Raw genomic sequence first — 25,040 nt, forward strand, 5'->3', positions numbered from 1 at the left:
AATTCGATTGACTGACTAGCGCATTCAAAGTTTGAAACCTGTCGGATGAAGCCGGCCTGGGAATTCTTCTAAGCGGCCTTTCAATCACACAACACTTTTGTTTCTCTAAATCGCTAAACACAAAAACCGCTACCGCCCATGACTCGCATCGACAAATTTCCTTTGAAATTTTCCGCGACGTTATTTATTACTTAATCTCGCGTCGGATGCTTCACAACAAGATACAAAGCCGAATAATACGACGGCAATTTGCACTACTAGGAGGTACGCAGGTGCGAAAGACTTTTAGACATTTTAGTCCTTGACTTAGGAGATAGGAGGATAGAAGGAGACGACGATGAAATTAGTTTATTGCGCGGGAACCGTACATTTTTACGGGATAAAAAGTATCCTATGTCCTTTACCGGGACTCAAAGTATCTCCATACCAAATTTCAGCAAAATCGGTTCAGCGGTTTGAGCGTGAAGAGGTGACAGACAGACAGTCAAACTTTCGCATTTATAATAATATTTCTCTGTCTGTGTGTGTGTGTGTGTGTGTGTGTGTGTTTGTGTGTGAGTGTGTGTGTGGCGTACACCTCGTAGCATCCAAACCAGTAGATCAATTTTGATGTAGTTTTGGTTTTTGTTGCTTAAAAGTCGACATGACCGACAGTTTTTTATCATTATAATTCATCATCAGCTCGCTTATTGCTGGAATACTTAGCTTTATCTAGTTTTATTATTGAAGGAATGTATTGAAATCTATTCCAGACTTTTTAAATCTTTGCAGCGATAACCAAAACCTCAATTTAGCACAAAATTACTTTTTTCCTCTTAGACAACTAAAACGCAATGCGATCCGAAGTTTGTACATAAAAAGCTGAATTTACGGTCCAAGTTCTATGAAGATTTATTTGAATTTCAAATTTCACGGAAATCTTGAATATTCAAGTATCATCCTCACTCCATGATCGTTAGAATTTGATCTTAATGATATGATGTTTTGGACAATTCATAATTTTCTTATTCCAAAACGAAAAAGCAATATAAAATAACTGACTTAAAAATTCCATGTCTCCAAAACTACAGAACATATTTTGATTAAACTTGCAGTATTCCATTATGTGAATATTACCTATTAGGACCGAAAAAGAATTACTTAATTCGGACTTGTAGTTACGGTGATATACGAATACAAACATTACAATATACATACATACGCCCATACATACATTCGCCGTTTTAGGGTTCCGTAGTCAACCAAGTTTTGTTGATAACAGAACCCTAAAACGAAACCCGAACCAGCTGATTTTTTGTATATTGATAGGTTAATAGTTATTTAATTTAAGAGTAACATTGTCCTACAAATAGAACAGTCCATATATTAGGACCATCAAATCAAAGTATGAAATCCTTTCTATCTCTGTTAGCTACCACTTTCGAGATTTTTCACAGATAAAAATGTTGTTCGTCTTATCAAAATGAAGCTACTCAAAAAAAAAAATGTTCTAGGGAACCCTGACTAATACTCTTTAAACAGGAAATATTATATTCCCGTGATCAGAAAATTGAATAATCTAACAAAGCCTGCTATAGATTTCCAAACGATATCACCTAAAAAGAAATGTAATTTACTAAAGATGCCATTAATAATAAAATATTTAACTTTAACGTAAATTGTATCTTCCACTGAAATCCCGAATTTACACAGGGCAGATTCCGAGCATAACGTTAAAAGATTAAAGGGAATACAGATTAGACTTGAAACGTTGTTAGTGAAATTTTCGACAAAAAACAAGTTAAATATGATTGTGAAATGTGAGGTGTTTTTTTATCTTTTTTACTCAACCGTTAAAGGAAAAATGTATTTGGTAGTCTATATTTTAGATTCGAGGAGGCAAACAGTATTTTGAGTTTTGACCGTAAATCAGATTCGTTATGTTCCTAACTACAATTTGTGTAGTAAATTTTTGTGTAGATAGATTTAGATTTTCCTTTTCCTAACTAAACTCTTTATATTCAAAGAAAAGTTTGTGTTTTATTTAAAATTTACAAAAAATAATGCTTGGTGAAGTAAGATCCCTTATTGCGATAGAAAAAAGGTTTTAAGATTTTCCTTTTCCTAGCAATCATCAACAACATGGGTCCTATTTTTTCGATGTCGATCTTTTCCTTATATAACATGAACAAACTACATGACACCAAATCCAGGAAAATGTAAAATAACAATAATAAAGCTTAATAGGAAAAAAAGGAGATGAAGAATTTTCTTTTCCTTACAATATTCTCAACTACATGGAATGTTCCTAACTAAATTCAGGAAAGCTATTGTCAACTGAAGATAGCAATATAACATAGGACAATACGACAATATTATAAGTGTAACTCACATACGGTTTTGCTCGATCGAGCAATCATGTAGAGTAAAAACCACGGCTCGGGCTTTCGTACACACATTCAACATTGCTCGATAGTTTTACTCCTGTTCGAAAGAAATTAGCTACGAATAATAAAAACTAGTGTCAAAAAAATTGCCAAGCCGGCTCGATTCGAGCCTTCAAACTGGCTCGATGCGAGCCTTCGAGCTGTTAGTTTTTGCTCGATTTCGAGTAAAACTATCCAGCAAAACCGTATGTGAGTACTTAGCATAAAAGGTACTTCAAGAATTTATTTTTCCCAACTATTCTCCATGATATTTTCCTCCGATGATGATGGGTATAAGATGCCCTACATAATTCAAAGCCTTATGTCCGTAGGGCACTCAAGGGCTTATTGTTACTCAATATAATGGCGTTTCATTGCAATTTTGATAAGCCCTTAAATGGATGTGAGCGTCGCTTATACTAAGTACATTGTTTCATATACTTTAACGTGATATACGGGCAAAGGCGCTTATGGAAATAAGATATATTACTACAATGTTTTCACGATAGAGGGTAGCACCAGCATAAAAGCAATAAAAATCGGCCAAGCGCGAGTTGGACTCGCGCACGAAGGGTTCCGTACCATTATAGAGCAAAAATAGTATTTTTTTTTGTATAGGAGCCCCCCTTTATTTAATAATTAAAGTAAAAATACAGCTGAGTATTTTGTGAACATTACAGGTACCAATCTGTTGTCAATTGTCATCATTGATACCGAGAATTTTTTTTTTGAAAAATCACGTTTGTTTTATGGGAAATAAAATTTAATTTATTTTATTTTGTTTTTAGTATTTGTTGTTATAGCGGCAACAGATATAAATAATCTGTGAAAATTTCAACTCTCTAGCTATTACCGTTCTTAAGTTACAGCTTGGAGACACACAGACAGACAGACGGACAGACGGTCAGACATCGAAGTCTTAGTAATAGGGTCCCGTTTTTACCCCTTGGGCACGGAACCCTAAAAAGTAGTTCTACGTTTGACAACGTTTCTGCCAATGACGTGTGCAACATGTCGGATTTTGGTCGGATTTACTGTATGTAATAGTGGCGCCCTCTGCTTCGACCTTATCTTTTTTACCGTAATATTATAATATTATATCTATGGACGCTTCACACCACATCAGTCTGGCCCCGTGCTAAGTACCTGAAGGACTTGTGCTACGGGTACCAGACAACGGAAATATAATAATACTTTTATACTATACGTATATATTAAAGATTTTTATTGATACACATTTTTAATACACATCCATGACCCAGAAACTTTGAAAACTTTTTGCTCCGTCGGCGGGATTCGAACCCGCCACCCCCGGCTTGAGCTACCAACAGCCCACCAACTGAGCCACAGAGGTCGTCAAATCGTCATATTCCCTATTTATTGAAAAGCGCCGCTCTCTTTCATTCTGTGCGTTGTTCTATTTCACTTTTGCTTTTTTAAATGAAGCTATCCTAAGATCTATTAGCAACCATTATCAAAGTATGCGCCGTGGAGCCCTGCGGAGGCAAAGGTCTTGTCCACCGCGATCGATACATAAATTGTTTTTAGGAATGCCATCAGACACAGCATGGACACAATTCATTTAAAGAGAAAGCATTTTTTTGGGGGTACCGTCAAAAATATCACTTCTTAGGGCGCGTTCAGACATGCGCGTTTACTGCGCGCGCGGATTCAGCTTCACCAAAAGATTCAGATTCACCAAGGAAGTTTGAGAACCGCGGATCCACTCGCACAACTGGAGGAGCCCTTTTTTATAAAATAAGGGGTCAAACGAGCAAACGGGTCACCTGATGGAAAGCAACTTCCGTCGCCCATGGACACTCGCAACATCAGAAGAGCTGCAGGTGCGTTGCCGGCCTTGTCTCTATGTTGATAATGATGATGAGCAAACGCGTTTAAGAATCCAATGCTATATTAACCTGCTTCAGTTGTTCAGAAATTTCGCTCTAACATCGGTGTGGACTTTCAAAGAGTTTTCTGAGGTCGCAAGTTACAAGCGGAAAATATTTAAGTTTTTATCGACTGCGAAAAAAGGAAATTGTATAATGAAAAGATAATATTATGTAATTCTAGATGTTTCCCATGGTCCTGATGGCACTAAATTATATTTATCGTTTCCAGGCAATAAAAAACTAGCTTTACTATTATGTCTTTTCCCGTGAACATCAGCTGTATCAATCGGTAATAAAAATCGGCCAAGTACTTTTTTTATTTTATGAAATAAGGGGGTAATTCGAGCAAACGGGTCACCCGATGGAAAGCAACTTCCGTCGCCCATGGACACTCGCAGCATCAGAAGAGCGTTGCCGGCCTTTTAAGAGGGAAAAGAGTAACAGGGGAAGGTAGGGAAGGGAAAAGGGTAGGGGATTGGGCCTACTTAGTTTTATTTAACGGTTAATATAAAATAAAAATAAAAAATAAATATGTAACGGCAGTAGGTACTCAGAGAAATTATAATATGTCAAGACGCTTTATGTTTTAAAAATATTAATAAAATTTTGAGAGTTATGTCGCCGAGTAAAATAAAATAAATTAAATAAAAATACTTTTATTTCTAAATAATTTTGAAACAAATATTTTCAGAAAGTCTGCATGGTGCCTACCACCCGTTCGGGAACTAACCCGTCGAAAAGAAACTCGAACGGGGCCCACTTTTTAACAAAAAAAGTAGGAAAAATTAATGAAGCTGTAATAACATACATATTATGTTCTTTATACCAACTAGAATATAATAAAATTGAATCAATATATTATATTGATTCAATTTTTTTTTTTTTAAACATAATATTTAGCTTATGATCATTATCAACATTCACAAAAATATTGTCAACTCTAATATTTTTCAGCCCGCTATCGCTTCTGACTTGGACCAAACGTTCAAACTTCAAAGCTATCTCCTTTAATATGCCTTCTATTGCAGTAATAGATTTTTTATAAGGCAATACCAGCCAGGGGAAGTTATTTTAGTCTCAATATTGCATATAATGGGGCTGACTGGCAACACTGAGGGAAAATTACTAAACCGTTAGTGTTGCTGTAGCTTTATACTTACATTCTAGTATTTAACTTAGACTTACTTATATTATATAAAATTCTCGTGTCACAATGTTAGGCCGCGTACTCCTCCGAAACGGCTTTACTGATTTCAACACAAGTCCTTTAGGTACTTAGCACGGGGCCAGACTGACGTGGTGTGAAGCGTCCATAGATATTATTATTATTATACTGTTGTTTGTCTGTCAGTGTGTTTAAACCTCCTGTACACTACAGGAGGTTTATAAGTGGGAGAACCATGCTTCGGCACGAATGGGCCGGCTCGACCGGAGAAATATCACGTTCTCACAGAAAACCGGCGTGAAACAGCGCTTGCGCTGTGTTTCGCCGAGTGAGTGAGTTTACCGGAGGCCCAATCCCCTACCCTAATACCTTTCCAACCCCCCCCCCCCCCCCCCCCCCCCTATTCCCTTTGATTCCCATCCCTACCCCTATTACCCTATTCCCTCTTAAAAGGCCGGCAACGCACCTACAGCCCTTCTGATGCTGCGAGTGTCCATGGGCGACGGAAGTTGCTTTCCATCAGGTGACCCGTTTGCTCGTTTGCAATTTTTTTATTAAAAAGCGTAATTAGTCGTATTATGGATTTACATAAACTTTTTTTCAGCAAACAACATACTAAAATTTCTCTCGTTTATTTTGGATCAAAGAGTCATAAAAGTAACTACAGAATACCCAAAGACAGACCATCAAATTTTTACCTTTTCCGGGATTCCCAGCAACGTTCAGGGAAAACCCCGGAATAACCCGAAAAACCCCGGAATAAAATCTATCCCCATTTATCGTCCCCTTTTCAATACCATCTAATACAATTTCAAACATTTATATAGGACTCAGATTAGGCTACAAGTGGTTGTTGTTAGGCAAGCTTGTTCGAATATCTAACGCATCTTTTTTAACCGACTTCGAAGCCAAATATTCCTCTGTGGCTCAGTTGGTGGGCTGTTGGTAGCTCAAGCCGGGAGTCGCGGGTTCGAATCCCGCCGACGGAACAAAAAAAAAGTTTTCAAAGTTCCTGGGTCATGGATGTGTATTAAATATGTGTAACGTGTATCTTATAATAAAAATCTTAAATATACAAATGTAGTAGCTGTCCCGGCAAACGTTGTTTTGCTATATAAATAATTTTTGGTATGAATAATAGATGTTGGCCGATTCTCAGACCTACTCAATATGCTCACAAAATTTCATCAAAATCGGTCAAGCCGTTTCGGAGGAGTATGGCAACGAAAACTGTGACACGAGAATTTTATATATTGTATAGTATAAAAGTATTAAATATATTTCCGTTGTCTGGTACCCGTTACACAAGTCCTTCAGGTACTTACCACGGGGCCAGACTGACGTGGTGTGAAGCGTCCATAGATATTATACCCTTTCTGGATATTTGGCAGTCTATGTATACATATGTGCAACTCCGTTGCGCCATAACTCGGTTATCGCGTAGAAACCGTACATTTTTCTGGTATAAAAGTGTCCCACTTCAATCCAGGGACTGAAAGTGTCAGCATAGCAAATTTCACGCAAAATCGGTTCAGCGGTTCGGACGTGAAGTGGTAACAGACAGACATACAGACACTTTTGCATTATAATAGGGTTTTCCTTCCTGACGCTATAACTCCAGAACGCACGAACCGATTTCCACGGTTTTGCATTCGTTGGAAAGGTCTCGGGCTCCGTGAGGTCTATAGAAAAAAAAAAACAGAAAAAACTTCAAGAGAAAAGCAGGAAAACAGACAAAATCATTTTATGGCAAAACGGCGTTTGCCGGGACAGCTAGTAATATATGGATGTTATGATAAACTACTGGTCCGATAACAAAAGGGGTGTATTTTTAAGCCCACAAATCATAGTTTTGTAAACTTTTACTTGCACAACCTTAATTTTGTTGAATTACGCCTTAAATTAGTAGTATTATAACGTTTACATTTAGACCAAAATTTGAATAATTTTGGTCTAAATCTTATATATTGATTTTCCACCATTGTTACAACGTAGGGTGGGAAAATAAATATCGACTCGATCTTTAGAATTTAAATAAATGAATCGACGACGGCGAAAACTCGTAAAACTGTCAACGTGGCGTTTATCGACAGTCGATAAAGAGTATCGATAATACTATAAACGGACAACACTAGTGATAAATGAGCATTTTGTAATTTAACGTTTTAAATTGAGTTTATTTGGTTTTTTGTAGCGAACTTCAGTGACGCCTTTGCTTTTTTATAAAATTATAGTGCAAACGAGCAAACGGGTCACCTGATGGAAAGCAACTACCGCCGCCCGACCGCCCGATACTCGCAACATCAGAAGAGCTGCAGGTGCGTTGAAGGCCTTTAAGAGGGAATACCGTCTGTTCTTCAAGGTTTGCAGGTCATATTGGTCCGTAACTGTTTTGTTTTTTATTATGAAATAAAGGGGCAAACGAGCAAACGGGTCACCTGATGGAAAGCAACTTCCGTCGCCCATGGAAACTCGCAGCATCGGAAGAGCTGCAGGTGCGTTGCCGGCCTTTTAAGAGGGAATAGGGGAGGGTAGGGAAGGGAAAAGGTTAGGGGAGTGGGCCTCCGGTACCAGGCATCAAACTGTATGGAATTGACATAAGACGAGTCGAACGTCAACGTCATATTAACGAACGCTTATGTCAATTCCATACATTATGATCACCGAATCTATAACGAAGTGATAACGAAAAATTCTTGTCTAAATGGCCTGACCCCTTAGACAAAGTCCCTTTCGTTAAAAACGATGACGAAATTCGTTATCAAAATGTATGGGATTTGACATTAGTCTTCACAAGCGAAATGTCATTTAGCGATGACTTATGTCAAACCACATACATTTTGATAAAGATCGTCATCGTTTCTAACGAAAGGACTTGGCTACGACCTCTGGCGTTTTACAATCCGCCCAACGTACCCTACAGTTAAGAGTTCAACTTTTAGCCGTCGTCCTCGAGTAAAAGGAAGCCCTTAAAAAGTAATTTAAACCACATAGAAATTAAATGAAAGCGTAATTATAGACCAACGCGCCTCTCGACATCTCGAAAAGTCGAGAAACTCGAAAAATCGAGAAACACGAGAACTCGAAAAGTCGAGCAACTCGAAAAACTCGGTAACTTGCAAACACTGAAAAATCGAAAACGTAATCCATATCCATGATAGTATAAATGCGAAAGTGTGTCTGTCTGTCTGTTACCTCATCACGCCTCAGTCACTGAACCGATTTTGCTGAAATTTGGTATGGAGCACAGACATAGATCAAGATAGATACCGCATGTGTATGTACTTCGCGTGCCATATCGCACTCCCAAACGACGAGCAATGCTCGTCTTTCGAAAGTCTGTTCTTTAGTCTGCTATCGGAATCGAACGTCAATCGGAATTTTTAAAATGCCTAAATGCCTAAAAGTGCCGTATTGAGCTGTAGAAATTCAAATAGAAACGTTGGCCAAAATAATGGACACGTTTCTTATCATCGGTACATCACAGTAGGTAGCAAGAAGTGGCACGCTCGATATCATATAAATGGAGCGACATGCGGTATCTATCTTGAGCTATGTCTGTGGTATTGAGATAACTTTTGAGCTATTGCATAGCTTTTATCGCGGGCTTTGAGCGACCGAATCAAGAAATTCCGTCACGAATAACACCTAACACCCTCCACTCCGACCGGCACAGCGGTGCGGCGTTGCCAGACTTCGGCTCGATGTTTGTGTGCGTGCGAATTATTATTGCATAAATTGACAGAAATTAGTATGAAATAGCTTTACTGCGGCAGTCCTCGCGTGTCACACGCTTTTTAATCCTGGAAAAAGGTACGGTTCCCGCGCAATAAACGAATTCTGCTAAACTGAGTTACGGGCCTCGGATCGGGCTGAAATTTGGCATGCAGGTAGATGTTATGACGTAGGAATCCGCTAAGAAAGGATTTTGATAAATTCCAACCCCAAGGGGTTCAAATAGGGGATGAAAGTTTGTATACAGGGTGTAACAAAAATAAGTGATAATACTTTAGGGTGTTTACGTCTTCCTCTTAGAGAGTTCACTGTGAAAGTAGCAGCGCTGAAAGACCAAAATTTTTTTTTTCACTTTTGTATGGGGAAACTCGTGACGCTCGGGCCCTTCCCCATACAAAAGTGAAAAATTTTTTTCGTCTTTCAGCGCTGCTACTTTCACAGTGAACTCTCTACAAGGAACACGTACACACCCTAAATTACCACTTATTTTTGTTACACACTGTACATATAATAATACTTCTTAACGCGAGCGAAGCCGCGGGCAAAAGCTCGTCTAGTAATATAACAACATCGCGAAAACACCTAAAATAATAGTTCATCGATATTTTTATCGACATGTCACAACACTAGCCATTTTTGCTAAATCAGGCAAAAAAAAAAGTTGATGGTAAGTGAAATCTTTCCAACATTTGTTACATTAGCCATTAGAATATAAGAAATTATTCGCTATATTTGAGGGAGGATATTGGTTTCCATAATGGCTTTTACAATAATATTGCCTTATTATATTGCTTTTGTATATAATGTAATCGTATATTTCTGTGTAATACGCAAGTAAATTACCTTAAGTTATTTCGTAAGAGAAAATATATACCTATTTACTACGAATAATAAAAACTAAGGAAAAGTAACTCCGTCAAAAAACATGCTCCACAGTACTTGTCAAAAAAGTGTACCTTAGGTACACATTTCAATACATTTGCAATATTTAGGTGACCTTGAGCGGTACTAGGCTGACGTTACATGACAGATCAAAAGGAACCAAATTCAAAACGGTAGTATGGGAGTTACGATTTCTTAGTTTTTATTATTCGTAGCCTATTTACATAAAATTCAAATGAAATCAAATCATTTATTATGCATTGGGTTTAGTTGCAACACATAGACCATATTTTACGTACAAGCCACTAACAATTTACGGTTGAAAACTAACTAATTTTTCTATTAAGAGGAGTCCACACCGCCCTTTTTTCCATACAAACGTTGTCCCCTGTTTCCTCCCTGGATATTGCTAGTAGAGTTATAATTTTTTTCCTGAATATCTACGGCCACTAATACGATGTCCCTATGTTTTCTTTTTTTTCATAATTTAATTATTAAATAAGATATGAACGTTCTAAAACCCAAAAAAATGGCCAGATTTTCCGCTGTGTTCAAACGTCCAGAAAACAGATTTGGCTAGATTATACAAAAAAAGCAAAACATAGGAACACAGCTCAAGCCTTTTTTTAATCTTTAATGAAAAAAGTACTTAAATCGGTTAAGTTTTGGAGAAGGAATCAGGGGACAACGAATCGTTGATTTTCTGGATTTTCTGCAGTTGTCTCTATCGCGTTCTGCGGTATAGGCTTGAGGTAAGGGAGACAGCTATAGATATTACACGTGCTTTTTTTTCATTTCTCTAGCCCCTGGTGTATCCTCTTAAATCATTTACAAATTACAAATACTTACATTAAGTTATTAAAAATTAAGGTAACAACAAAATTGACAGATAAAATTACCCAAAAAAAAATAGTGATGTCCAATTACTCTTCATTATCGACAACCCGGGAAAATCCCGTAAGTCGATACCAACTCGGAGAAAAATAGTAACCAACTTGGAGAAGTTTCCCCACCCGCATAATCCCGCCTAAGTCCTTTGATTGAGCTTATCTCGTGTCATCGGTTAATCGTTGGACTTAGGCTACATCCATACTAATATAATAAATGCCAAAGTGTGTCTGTTTGTCTGTCTGTTACCTCTTCACGCCTTAATCGCTAGACCGATTTTGTTGAAATTTGGTATGGGGATACTTTGAGTGCCGAGAGAGGACATAGGATACTTTTCGTCCCAGAAAAATGCACGGTTACCGCGCGATAAACGAGTGTTGGCGCGACGCAGTTGCGGGCGTCAAGTTTATTATATTGACAAAAGATTCAAACAATATATTACAAAAACGGAAATAAATTCAATACATTGTATTGAAAACCGGCGTGAAACAGCGCTTCCGCTGTGTTTCGCCGAGTGAGTGAGTTTACCGGAGGCCCAATCCCCTACCCTATTCCCTTTCCTACCCTCTCCTATTCCCTTCCCTTCCCTACCCTCCCCTATTACCCTATTCCCTCTTAAAAGGCCGGCAACGCACATGCAGCTCTTCTGATGCTGCGAGTGTCCATGGGCGACGGAAGTTGCTTTCCATCAGGTGACCCGTTTGCTCGTTTGCCCCCCTTATTTCATAAAAAAAAAAAAAAAAAAAACATTTATTCTATACTTACATATATATTCAAGATATTTATTACATCATACAGTATATTTAATTTACATTCATGATCCAATACTGAAAACTTTTTTTCGGTCGGCGGGATTCGAACCCACAGCCCCCGGCTTGCGCTACACGCTCGACCAATGATCCAAAGAGGTCGTCAAAATTCTACGGACCCCATAGATATTATAATAACAACTCTAGTCCCGTGGATTCATTACTTTGAATATTTTAGTCATTTCTGGACTTCAAAGGAAAATTCTTTCATTTCGGAATCGAGGCATTTGGGGGGATTAAAAATTGCCAATAATAACTCTAACGCTTGACAGATGACATCAATATAAAGGGACAGGTAGCTAGGGATGTGGTCTGTTGATAGAAAGTATCGATAAACTTTATCGACTATCGATACATGAAGAATGAGGATGTATCGACATTTAAAAAATATCGATATTATACACATAATGACACAAAAGTGTGTTTTTATGTAAGTTCCTCACTCTTAAACTGGCTAAATACACCAAAATTGTAACATACCAATTACCAATATATCATTTGACGCAAAAGAATCATGCTTCCGATTGACCGGATAAATACAACGGCTTCATAGAAAACCATGACGTGGGAGAACCATGCTTTGGCACGAATGGGCCGGCTCGACCGGAGAAATACCACGTCCTCACAGAAAACCGGCGTGAAACAGAGCTTGCGCTGTGTTTCGCCGAGTGAGTGAGTTTACCGGAGGCCCAATTCCCTTCCCTATCCTCCCCTATTCCCTTTCCTTCCCATCCCTACCCTCCACTATTACCCTATTCCCTCTTAAAAGGCCGGCAACGCACCTGCAGCTCTTCTGATGCTGCGAGTGTCCATGGGCGACGGAAGGAAGGCGACGATGGCTTTCTATCAGGTGACCCGTTCAACAAACGTAAAAAAAAAACAACGGCTTCATAGAAAACCAGCGCAAAATAAATTGCCTACAACGATAAAATCGCAGTCTTTTGTTTTTCTTACAAGTAGTTTATATACCTAATTAAGTACCTTTAATTATTATTGAATATACCAGTGGGGCACCATTGAGGCGCGTAAAAAGGGGACGTTTTGAATACTGATCTTATCGCGTTTTGAGAATGTTTTGTTAAACAAGGACACGGGATAAACGTATCAAGATGAAATATTACTGAAGTTTTCATACAACTAACCCTTTAGAGTTCAGAGGATTGTTTTTTGCATGACACGTCATATTATTTATGTTTTAAACTAGACGATATTGTATATTATTTACCTAGCTAACTTTGTAAAGTGGTACAGCTAAAAATTTTTATGACAGAAAATATCATTATTTCCGGTACTTTTCGCGCGAACGTATATATAAAAATTTCACTTTTTCTCTTGAAAAAACATAACATTAATTATTGAGTCCAAAATTAGTTATTTTATGGGCTTCCTTTACTAGATTATTTACAAAAGCCTTTCTTTCATGCCTAGATAAAAATTGAGTTCCAAAATGTCACCCGAACATACATACATATATACAGTCTACAGAGCAAGTTAAATTAATAAAACTTTTAAAAATGGAAAAAGTACGGTTCCTATCGAGGCACATACTATCAAATTAGTATTAACTTGATTTAGTAAGCAACTTTCTCAAAAATTTGTACGCGCTTACCGCGGGCTGACAAAGAATTATCACCACAATTTTGATCCAAAATAAACACATTGTATTCTCCGCAATATGTTAACAAGCAATTTTACGTTTAACACGAACTGACGTATGCAAATGTTACACAGCTAATAAGGATTAATCGATAGGACATCACTTTGTATCGATATTGGAACAACACTATTCATAAATCAACTTCCGGTACGTCTTAATAAAATTAGTGATGTGCGCATATCGACGTATTGTCGCGGAATATTTTCCCGGGATTTTAGGATAAGCGGTCCCGGAAAAAATCCGGGATTAAAAATAGGTGAAAGTGTGTCTGTCTCTAATCTCTTCATTCCCAAACCACTGAACCGATTTTGCAGAAATTTGATATAGAGACACTTTAAGACCCGTGAAAGGATATAGGATACTTTTTATCCCGGAAAAATATATTCCTACGCGATCTTCTTTATATAAAATAAAATTTCTCTTAGCACTTTGCCCAATAAATGCCATAGGCTTCTTTTTGCCACAACGTAGACTCCTTTAAGTATTCATAAATTACTATAATTGTCAGCTGTAGCGCCCGTAGTGAAGTTTAGGAGAAAAGTTACGAAGAAACTAAAACTTTACATGCAAACTCCTGTTGAGTTATTATAATATGACTTTACAAATTCAACATAAAGTTACGATAAAACGCTACAGTGACAAACTTACAAACATTGTGTCTTGTTATTTAATTTTATATAGTAAATTTACTAGCTATTTGACCGAGCTTTGCTCGGTATTCGATAAAACACGAATAAAATGACATTTTCTAAAAATGATTCCTAGCTAGATCGATTTATCGCCCCTGAAACCCCCTATATACTAAATTTCATGAAAATCGTTGAAGCCGATTCGAGATTCCAATTATATATTTATATACAAGAATTGCTCGTTTAAAGATATAAGATATATAGTAAATATAAACGGTAATCATACATATTATTACCTAGACAAAAATGGCATACTATAAGAAGTAAGAAAGTTTGTCTGTCCGCTACCAATTCACTCTAACTGGTCAGACGATTTTGATGAAATTTAGTATAGATGTACTTCAAGTCCCTGAAAACGACATAGGATAGTTTTGTTGACGGAAAAAAGTACGGTTACCGTGATAAAAATTAATTTCGGCGCAACGAATATTGTTAAATTACTCGGTTGTCCTTCTTAGTTTCTATCAATATCAGTTTAGTTTTGGAGCTACGTCCATACAAACAAACATTTACTAAAGTTTTCGTAACCATCTAGTGTCACATTTTATTTTTCGCCAAACCAAATCATGCGGATACTAAAATATACGCTCATAATAAAACTGTCAATTTCTTATAAATATTTAGAGATTCATGTCTTCATAATAATATGACATATTTTATGAGCGACATATAAAATATTAGACGACGCCCGTCACTCCGTTGTGCAAAAAATATTTTATTGCGGGACCGTACATTTTCCGGGATAGAAAGTGAACTATATTCCGGAATTCACAGTATCTCCATAACAAATTTCAGCAAAATTGGTTCAGTTGTTTGGGAGTGAAGAGGCAACAGACAGATAGACATGCTTTGGCATTTGTAATATTAAGTACGGACATACAATTGGAAAAGAATGTTGTAGAAGACTAAGTTTTGTATGTATGTTTGTATTTATAATTTTACTAATGAAGATTTCTATACCAACTTTTAAAAAGTGGGAGGTTAGATGTTCATATTTGTATATTTTGTGATTTTCCAATATGCCAGACAGAGACAAGCATACATCGTAATTCGCTGTATAAAATATATTATTTTTATGAGTAACCCGGGTTATCTAAATGATAAAAGATCGCAAATATGTTATTAGTAAGTTTTCTAGCGTTAAAAATCGATCATCGATATATTATTAAAAAATGCAAACATTAGCATAATCATAATCGGCCAAAATCATTGACGTTTTTATCGACATCGATATTTTCCCGGGAATTTTATCGACAATGGCACAACACTATCGCGATAAATCATGGGGACATACGCCCTATCTGTGAGTTTAATACGATAGGGGCTGTAGGCCGGGAGACGGAAGTTTTTAACGTTATAGACCAGGAGCTTATAGACCGGGAGTTGGAGGAAGTTTTCAAATATTTATAGACTAAGAGCTGACGAGATAATTTGTTATGTAGTCACAACTAGATGCCACCCGCTACTCTTTGCGCAAAAATTTGTTTATCGAGCAGGAACCGTATACAAGATGTTAGTGTAAACACCGTTATCCTTGAAACCATCAAATGAGCCCCTCAAAATTAACAACTTTTTCTATGAGAACAATGCTGGGAACTAAAAAAATCCGTCTTCATACCTATACAAATTGACGATCCGGGCATCCGTATGTGTATGAAGACGGCATTTTTTTTTGAGTTCCCAGCATTGTTCTCATAGAAAAAGTTGTTCTTTTTGACGGGCTCATATTTTGATGGTTTCAAGGTAATGGTATAGCGGTGTTTACACTAACACACTGTATATTCCATGCAAAAGTGTGTAAGTATCTGTATGTCTGTTATCTCTTCACATCTAAACCGCTGAAACGAATACTTATGTTGAAACTTGGATGGAGATACTTTGAGTCCCGGGAAAGGACATGGATACTTTTTATTCCGGAAAAATGTACGGTTCCCGCGCGATAAACGAGTTTTGTCGCAGCGGAGTTGCGGGGGTCATCTAGTAAGTATACCTCATTTTTAGGGTTCCGTACCCAAAGGGTAAAAACGGGACCCTATTACTGAGACTTCGATGTCTGTCCGTCTGTCTCCAGGCTCTAACTCAAAAACGGTAATAGCTAGAGAGTTGAAGTTTTCACAGATTATGTATATCTGTTGCCGCTATAACAACAAATACTAAAAACAAAATAAAATTAATATTTAAGGGGACTCCAGTACAACAAACATAATTTTTTTGACCTTTTTGGCTCGTAATCAATAATGGCAATACGTAAAATTTTCACGATATCCTTGATTTTATCTGTACTCTAATATTTCACAATAAAATTAAAATAAAATAAATATTTAAGGGGGGGCTCCCATACAAAAACACATTTTTTTTATAATAGTACGGAAACTTTCGTGCGCGATTCCAACTCGCACTTGGCCTATTATTTAATCAATTTAAAATAAGCTCTATAATATAGTCAGAGCCATCCACAATATTTTTCGAATAGACAAATACCCGGTTTTTACGTTATTTTTCCTCATAATACCGGTAACTTTTTATGATATTATTGTTATTTCATCTCGAAACGTTGTTATTTGCGTAATAGGGTGTAGGTTCGACTCCATCGAGTGTTCGGTTCGATTCCATATTCGGATTTTATAACTTTTTTATTGAGGAAAACGTACAGATTTCGGGGAGAAAAAAATTATGTTTCATAGAAGGTTATTTATAGCTAATCGAAGTTGCTAATTATCTTATTTTTACGTCAAAAGAAACACTTTTGTCTTACATTTTTATAAATAAATTAAGGGGCAAGGGGCAAACGCAACATACAGCAGGCATGTTGCGTTCGTTCCTACTGTTCCTACCTGCTCCTACTGTTTCGTTTCACATCTGCCATCACTCCGTAATTTTTTCCTACAATCTACTACATTACTTTTAATTCGTTATTTCGTTCCAAACATTTTAATTGTTGTACATCCATACTAATATTACAAATGCGAAACAGCCCGTTTGTCTGTTACCTCTTCACGCTTAAACCACTGAACCGGTTTTGTATGGAGATACTTTGAGTCCCGGGATATGATACTTTCTACCTCGATAAAATATACGGTTGCCACGCGATAAACGAATTTTGTTTAAGATATACATAATATTATAATCAGGCGCAAAACAAAAATAGCTTCCGCCATACTCAGCGTCAGTCCATCGTGAACACGAAATCACCGAAACAAAAGTCCAATCGAATTCGTGCCAGGTATTTTCGAGGGAACATCGCTTGGGGCCTTTATTAGGGCCATTTGTAAATATTTGAGAGAATCGGCAACTTCCCTATTCGTTACCTTTTTCCTCTTTGGATCTTACTATAATAATATGCATACATTTTTGTTCATGTTATTTGCAGTCGGCTCTTGGACTATAATATAAATATAATGCTCAAGTCGACATTCAGAAGACTATGAAGCCAAATAGTTGTATTTAGTTTTCAATTTTTATCCGACTTCCAAAAAGGAGGTTCGACAATAATTCCAGAACTGCCCAGTTTTCGTACGCTAGTCGATATGCAGCTTCTAAAAAAAAGTGCCAAATCTCAAAAGTGTATGTATGTATGTTTTATGTTTGTGTTCGTATATCTCCGGAACTACAAGTCCGATTTTTTTCTCTATTCATACACTTTTGCTTGGTACATTTGTTCAGACGCTGATATAGACTAACATACACGAAAACTGGGCACCACTACATCATCACTAACCTGTAAGCCATCCTGATCTGCTCTCCGTTCTTGTACCATATGAGCTGTGCCGGTGGATTCCCTCCTCGACTCCTGCACACCAGCTCCAGACTCTGGCCACGTCTGACCGTCTCCCCGTCAGCGTAACCCTCGATGTACGGTGCCCCGGGGGGATCTGTGGAGAAGAAGATATGTTAGGAGAGAAGAAAATAATAATGTGATGATAAGACCTGTAAAGAACAGAATGAGAAGATAATTATATAAATACAGTGTGTTAGTGTAAACATCGTTATCCTTGAAACCATTAAATGAGCCCGTCAAAATGAACAACTTTTTCTATGAGAACAATGCTGGGAACTCAAAAAAAAAATGCCGTCATACCCATACGGATGCCCGGATCGGCAATTTGTATAGGTATGAAGACGGATTTTTTTGAGTTCCCAGCATTGTTCTCATAGAAAAAGTTGTTCATTTCGACGGGCTCATTTGATGGTTTCAAGGATAACGGTGTTTACACTAACATCTTGTATATAGTGTTGGAAATACATAAATCCATACCTACTAATATTATAAATGCGAAAGTGTGTCTGTCTGTCTGTTACCTCTTCACTGTTTTGCTGTTTACGATAACAAGATCATTCGATAAGACTCACGTCACTATTATAAGTATAATATCATTTTAAAAGTAAATTTTCTCAGTTAAATGTTTGCATACTCAATAACTGTTACTGAGATAGCAAAGTTCTTTGCAAAGACTTTGTGCCCTGCGGTTTCAAAGAAAATATAAAAATGATTTCAAAGAATAAATTTCAAGAATAATTAGCAAAGAAAGGATTCCATGTTTATAATTTTAATGATCAAAGATTTTTTTGCTTGCTTTAATAAGTTGATAATATACGGTTTCGTACCTAAAATGACAAAATGGTTCCAATGTAGATTGTATAAAGTGATGGACAACATGTATTTATTATCTATGGGTGTGTCTGTTTGTCTGTCTGTTTGTTCTTACCCTCAAACCAGCTTCTAGAAAGTATATTGCATCTTACACATAAACTACTGAACCATTTTGGATTTTTAGTATGGAGACACCCCGAAAGCTTAAGCATAAAAAACCCTTCGCATTTATATAACAATTGAAGGTAAATTCAGTGATAAAAATAAAACAATAGTAATTTTATATCTTTAAACGAGCAACTCTTGTATATATATATATATATATATATATATATATATATATATATATATATATATATATATATATATATATATATATATATAATTGGAATCTCGGAATCGGCTCCAATGATTTTCATAAAATTTAGTATATAGGGGGTTTCGGGGGCGATATTTTTTAGGAGGGAATAGGGTAATAGGGAAGGGAAGGGAATAGGGGAGGGTAGGGAAGGGAATAGGGGAGGGTAGGGAACGGGAAGGGAATAGGGGATTGGGCCTCCGGTAAACTCACTCACTCGGCGAAACACAGCGCAAGCGCAAATCGATCTAGCTAGGAATCATTATAAGAAAATGTCATTTTATTCGTGTTTTATCGAATACCGAGCAAAGCTAGGTCAAATAGCTAGTAACTATTATTAACGGACATAGTTTTGTCACAAAGTCTACATTTTCTTATCGGAAAATAGAAAGTAATTAAGGAAAGTGTAGAAAATGTCCTTAATGGAAGGATCATTAAAAGAAAATAGAAAGAATAAAATATATTTTTATTATTTGCTATAGAATTTATTTATAGACTAGATGACACCCGCAACTCCGTTGCGCAAAACTCGTCTATCGCGCGGGAACCGTACATTTTTCCGGGATAAAAAGTATCCTATGTCCTTTACCGGGACTCAAAGTATCTCCATACTAAATTTCTGCAAAATCGGTTCAGCGGTTCGGACGTGAAGAGGTAACAGACAAACAGACAGACAGACACACACACACTTTCGCATTTATAATGTTTTGTATTAGTATGGACGTATGGGCTAGTATGGATTGCGCAGCTATTTGTGTAGGAAAGCAAAATCGGTTCAGTGGTTTGGGCGTGAAGAGGTAACAGACAGACACACTCGCATATTTAATGATATTAGGTATAGATACTACATACATAAACTGTAACCTAATTATTGTAACGGATGCCACTTAAACTTCAAAACGCGGTTAAACCCATGGTAAAATTAAATTACACTTGGTACGCTATTAGTAATATTAAACAACAACTTTGACCCAATGATCAAAGTTAACTACATACTCTAACTAATATAACGAACTGCCGGGCTAGCACAGCCATCAGTAGAGATGCGAAAGTATAGACAAACTGTGGACATAAACTTAAGGTGAAGTTCCGATCTTTTTTCGTTCCGAAAAATTCAATTAAAATGCCACTTTATGACAGACTCTCACAGACTATAGTATATATTCAAATAATATCCTACTTTGTGACATATATTATAGTCTGTCATAAAGTGGCATTTTAATTCAATTTCTGTCGGTCGCGATTAGCCGCGGTAAAGATCGGAACGGCATGCACCTTAAGTTTATGTCCACAGTTTGTCCATACTTTCGCATTTCTACTGGTGGCCGTGCTAGCCCGGCTGATGATGATATGGCTCAGACGTGGTGGAGCGCGTTGGTAGCAAGTCGCGGGTTCGAACCCCCCCGACAGAACAAAAGTCATGGTTGTATCTGGTACCAGTAACACAAGTCATTCAGGTACATAGCACGGTGCCATACTGACGTGGTGTGAAGCGTCCATAGATAAGTATTTTTATAAGTTTGACGATATGAGTTTGAGCGGTCTAATGCTAAGTACTGACATACGGTTTTGCTCGATAGTTTTACTCCAAATCGAGCAATAACCACTGTGTGGACCGCAAAATGACAGCTCGAAGGCTCGCTTCGAGCCTGCTCGATGGAATTAAATAATAAATATGTCAAACATGTCATTTCATTCGATCGGAGTAAAATTATCGAGCAAAACCGTATGTGAGTACTTAGCCTTAGGCTAGCCGCATACATACGTTTACCGTATACGTTTATATGTGGAATTTCGATTCGGAATTCCGTGAGACTAGCGCCAACTTCGTTTTGTACACGCGCGAACGCGCCGGTTTGCATTTTAAACATACGTGCGGAATTCGTTCCGTTCGGAAAATACCGAGACTGGGCACCACTGAATATATATAATATTTTCTATTGATTCCATGCATTCGGATTTCCGAATCAGTATAATAATATACATTAACGTTTGTTTCATCTCCGTACGGAACGAATTCCGCACGTAGGTACGTTTCAATTGCAGACGCGTTTGCGCGTGAAAAAAGCGAACTTTTGCACTAGTCTCACGTAATTCCGAATAGGGAAAACAAACTCGGATATCGAATACGAAAATCGTGCGGCCTTGGAGTCGCGGCATAAATCGACAGAAACGCAAGGGAGTACGCATGTAATTATCTTCTGCTATTAAAATTTACGCCACCATATAACCCCTTTCATTAAGTTTATTACCCCCATATTTACCCCTTATTAACCCCCTCAAAACTCTCATCATCATTATAATATAGTACACATATTATATCATTTTGATATCCATACTTATAAATGCGAAAGTGTGTCTGTCTGTTACCTCTTCACGCTCAAACCGCTGAACCGATTTTGCTGAAATTTGGTATGGATATACTTTAATTCCGGAGAAAGGATTTAATCTACTTTTTATCCCGGAAAAATGTACGGTTACCGCGTCATAAACTATGTGATAACTTACTATGTAATATCATACTGCTACCCTACATGTCCTCGTAATATCCAATTATAGACATATAACATAGTGTATGTCCTTAATGTACAATACGGAGGTCACATACTGAACTCTGCATTATATGCTGTAATATATTATGCTATGCTATTAATAAAGGGTGTAACGAAACGAAGTGATAACCCACCCTGAAGGGGTGTGTATGTAACTATGTACCCTACATGGATGGTAAAATTGGAGTAATTAACGCCTCCGTGGTTTAGTGATTAAGAGCGTGGCTCTTGACTCGGAGGTTGTGGGTTCGATTCCCTCGTTGGAAACATGTTATTTCCAAGTTTGGTTAGGACAATGCAGGCTGATCACCTGATTGTCTGATAAGTAAGATGATCTATGCATCGGATGGGCATGTAAAAAGTCGGTCCTGCGCCTGATCTCTCGCCGGTCGTGTCGGTCTTCCGTCCCACTGGGTTATGAGAGTAAAGGAATAGAGAGTGCTCTTGTGTATTGCGCACACACTTGGGCACTATAAAATTACTCCTGCGTTACTGGCCTGGTTTCAATGAAACCGGCCACCGTCACCGAAACCGGTGTGGTTATTATTAAAATCGGAGTAGCAGTTTAGGAGTTACGAACTTACGACGGCACATACATACAGACACTGCCAATAATAATAGTTTACCTAATAGGGTAAAATTATTATCAGAATCGCTGATCTTTTCAACTTCATTATAAAAATCTTTACCCTTTGATGAAAACATTTTTAAGGAGATTACCATAATTATTGAGAATGTAAAGAAAAGTCTTAGAAAAAAGGGTCGAGCATAAAAATACCTTTTTATAGGTCACCTTTTATAAATTTCTTGAGAAATTATAGGTACTATAAACTATTACGTTAGGCTTAGTGGTTTAGAGCGTGGTTTGACTCATAGGTCGTGGGTTCGATTGTATTTATACTAAACTTTTGTATAAAATTCTCGAGGCACGTTAGTGAACGTACTCCACCGAATCGGCTTTACTGATTTTTACCAAATTTTATATGCATATTCAGTATGTCTGGAAATCGGCTACTGGCTACTTTTCATATTGATAAGTGCATTTGTTGAATAAATAATAGTAAATTATTACAACTCGAGATTGACATCGACCATTGTTTGTGCGACGGGATAGCGATGGACGTTGCCATGACATACTTATTTAATCACTTCAATAAAATTAAAAGGGCTTTATATTAGGGCTAAAATACTTTATATTATGGTAAAACAGCGTTTGCCGGGACAGCTAGTATTGTTATAAAACACAATCATTATCATTTATTTGCTTTGAATGTAGGTTAGGTTAGTTCATCATAATAAATGCGAAAGTGTATCTTTCTATTTTTTACCTCTTCACGCCCAAACCACTGAATTGATTATGCTGAAATTTGGTATAGACATACTTTGAGTCCCGGGAAAGGACATAGGATACTTTCCATCCCAGAAAAATGTACGGTTCACAGAGTGACGGGCGTCTCCTCCATACCAAATTTAAAAAATTAGTTCAGCGGTTTCGGCGTGAAGATGTAACAGTCAAACAAACAAATAGACAGACACTATACGTGGGAGAGCCATGCTTCGGCACGAATGGGCCGGCGCGAGCGGAGAAATACTACGTTCTCACAGAAAACCGGCGTGAAACAGCGCTTGCGCTGTGTTTCGCCAAGTGAGTGAGTTTACCGGAGGCCCAATCCCCTACCCTATTCCCTTCCCTACCCTCCCCTTCTCTTCCCTTCCCTATTACCAGATTCTCTCTTAAAAGGCCGGCAACGGACTTGCAGCTCTTATGATGCTGCGAGTGTCCATGGGCGACGGTAGTTGCTTTCCATTAGGTGACCCGTTTGCTCGTTTGCCCCCTTATTTCATTAAAAAAAAAACACTCTTTCGCCTTTATAATATTAGTATGGAAAATGGATATCTACGCATCATCGACCAGCTTATTACCAATGCCAAATTGTATACTCCGTTTAACAAACGTATTTGGAATGAAATCTTACCAATAACGACTACACATCGGTTCAATAAGCATTCTAGAAATACCAAGAGTATTACGAGTACCAATAAATCTTAATATAACAGTATTGATATCGAAAATGCACGGTTTATTGAAAATTAGAAAGAGATAGAATGTTACGTCTCACTTACCAGTTACCACAATGAATAAAACAATCTATACTAATATTAAAGACACAAAAGTGTGTTTGTTTGTTACCTCTTCACGCCCAAACAACTAAACTGATTTGACTGAAATTTGGCATGGAGATACTTTGGGTCCCGGGGAAGGACATAGGATACTTTTTATCCCGGAAAATGTACGGTTCCACGGGATAAATTGAATTTTGGCGCAACGGATGCATTGTTTTCAAATTTTCACGCTAGAGGCAGCATAGACAATTAAATAAAAGTTTTGTTCGGCGTTTGACAACGTTTCTGTCAATATTCTGATAAATTGACGTGTGCAATATGTCAGATTGTGGTCGGATTATTAACAGTATGTACTAGTAGCACCCTCTGCTACGACCTATGCGTAGAATTTGTTATTAAATTTTGCTCGTAACGTTAGCGATGACGTTTATTTGTTGCGTTGAAACCGTACATTTTGCCATGTTAAAACTATTCATAGTCCTTTTCCGGGACTCAAAGTACTAATATTACAGCTTGGTCTTTTTTGGGATAGCACATTGAAGAAGTTACATTTGCATAACTTGATGTTTTCTGGGACATTGTAGGTAAGTTTGACGATGTGGATTTTTGTGACATTGAGTTGCTTAAGTACGTTTGGTTTGAGGACATAATGAATAAAAGGGTCTCCTGTTACCAGGAGATACCCTTCTTACGTTTCCGATGTTTTGTTTATATCGCGTCGTCCGTAGGCACTGAGATACGAAAACAAGTTGAGCGGAGGACAACACGCGCGTCCGCAGTGAGCTATCGCACGATACTGATTTGCCGTATTTACATTTTCATTGCGCCTGCAATTTATTTTAACCTATCAACCCCCAGCCCCACAGATGACCGCGACAACAAAAGAATAACAATAGATTTCCAAGAATCCGCGATCGAAGGATTAAATTGCTGATGACACACCATGCCGAAATTACGTCGCGTTATATTGTATGCGAAGCGCATTGCAGGCGTAATCATACCAAACGGCCGCGTATTTACGGCTTAATGTGTTCACCACTCAAGCATTTATACTCGTAGTCTCGCGAGTTTCGCCGTCTTTTCTTTGGTTTCTTTTCTTTTCTTTGGTCAAATAAACAATTCTTTTAAAGTACACTCAAAGACATCAGTCACTTTGAAGCTAATGAAGACCTGCGGCGCAGTGAAGCGAGCATAAAAGAATTTCCGTTTATAAAAACTTTGAAAGAATTGTGTACTTTGTAAAATTGTAACGCACTTGATGCCCTCTGGTGTTACGGTTTACCAACCTTACTA

At 37.5% G+C, this 25,040-nt stretch overlaps 1 protein-coding gene across 3 annotated transcripts in view; it reads right to left on the minus strand.

Annotated features, from left to right (window-relative positions):
• LOC121738159 (nephrin) overlaps nucleotides 1–25,040 on the minus strand; it is a 269,086-nt gene that overhangs the window by 68,606 nt on the left and 175,440 nt on the right. For all 3 annotated transcript variants that reach the window (XM_042130052.1, XM_042130050.1, XM_042130051.1), the window contains exon 8: nucleotides 17,841–17,994. In XM_042130052.1, coding sequence (XP_041985986.1) covers nucleotides 17,841–17,994 — 154 coding nt within the window. The remainder of the gene's footprint in view (nucleotides 1–17,840; nucleotides 17,995–25,040) is intronic.

Source organism: Aricia agestis, chromosome 22, assembly GCF_905147365.1.
Source record: "Aricia agestis chromosome 22, ilAriAges1.1, whole genome shotgun sequence".
Lineage (NCBI taxonomy): Eukaryota > Metazoa > Arthropoda > Insecta > Lepidoptera > Lycaenidae > Aricia > Aricia agestis.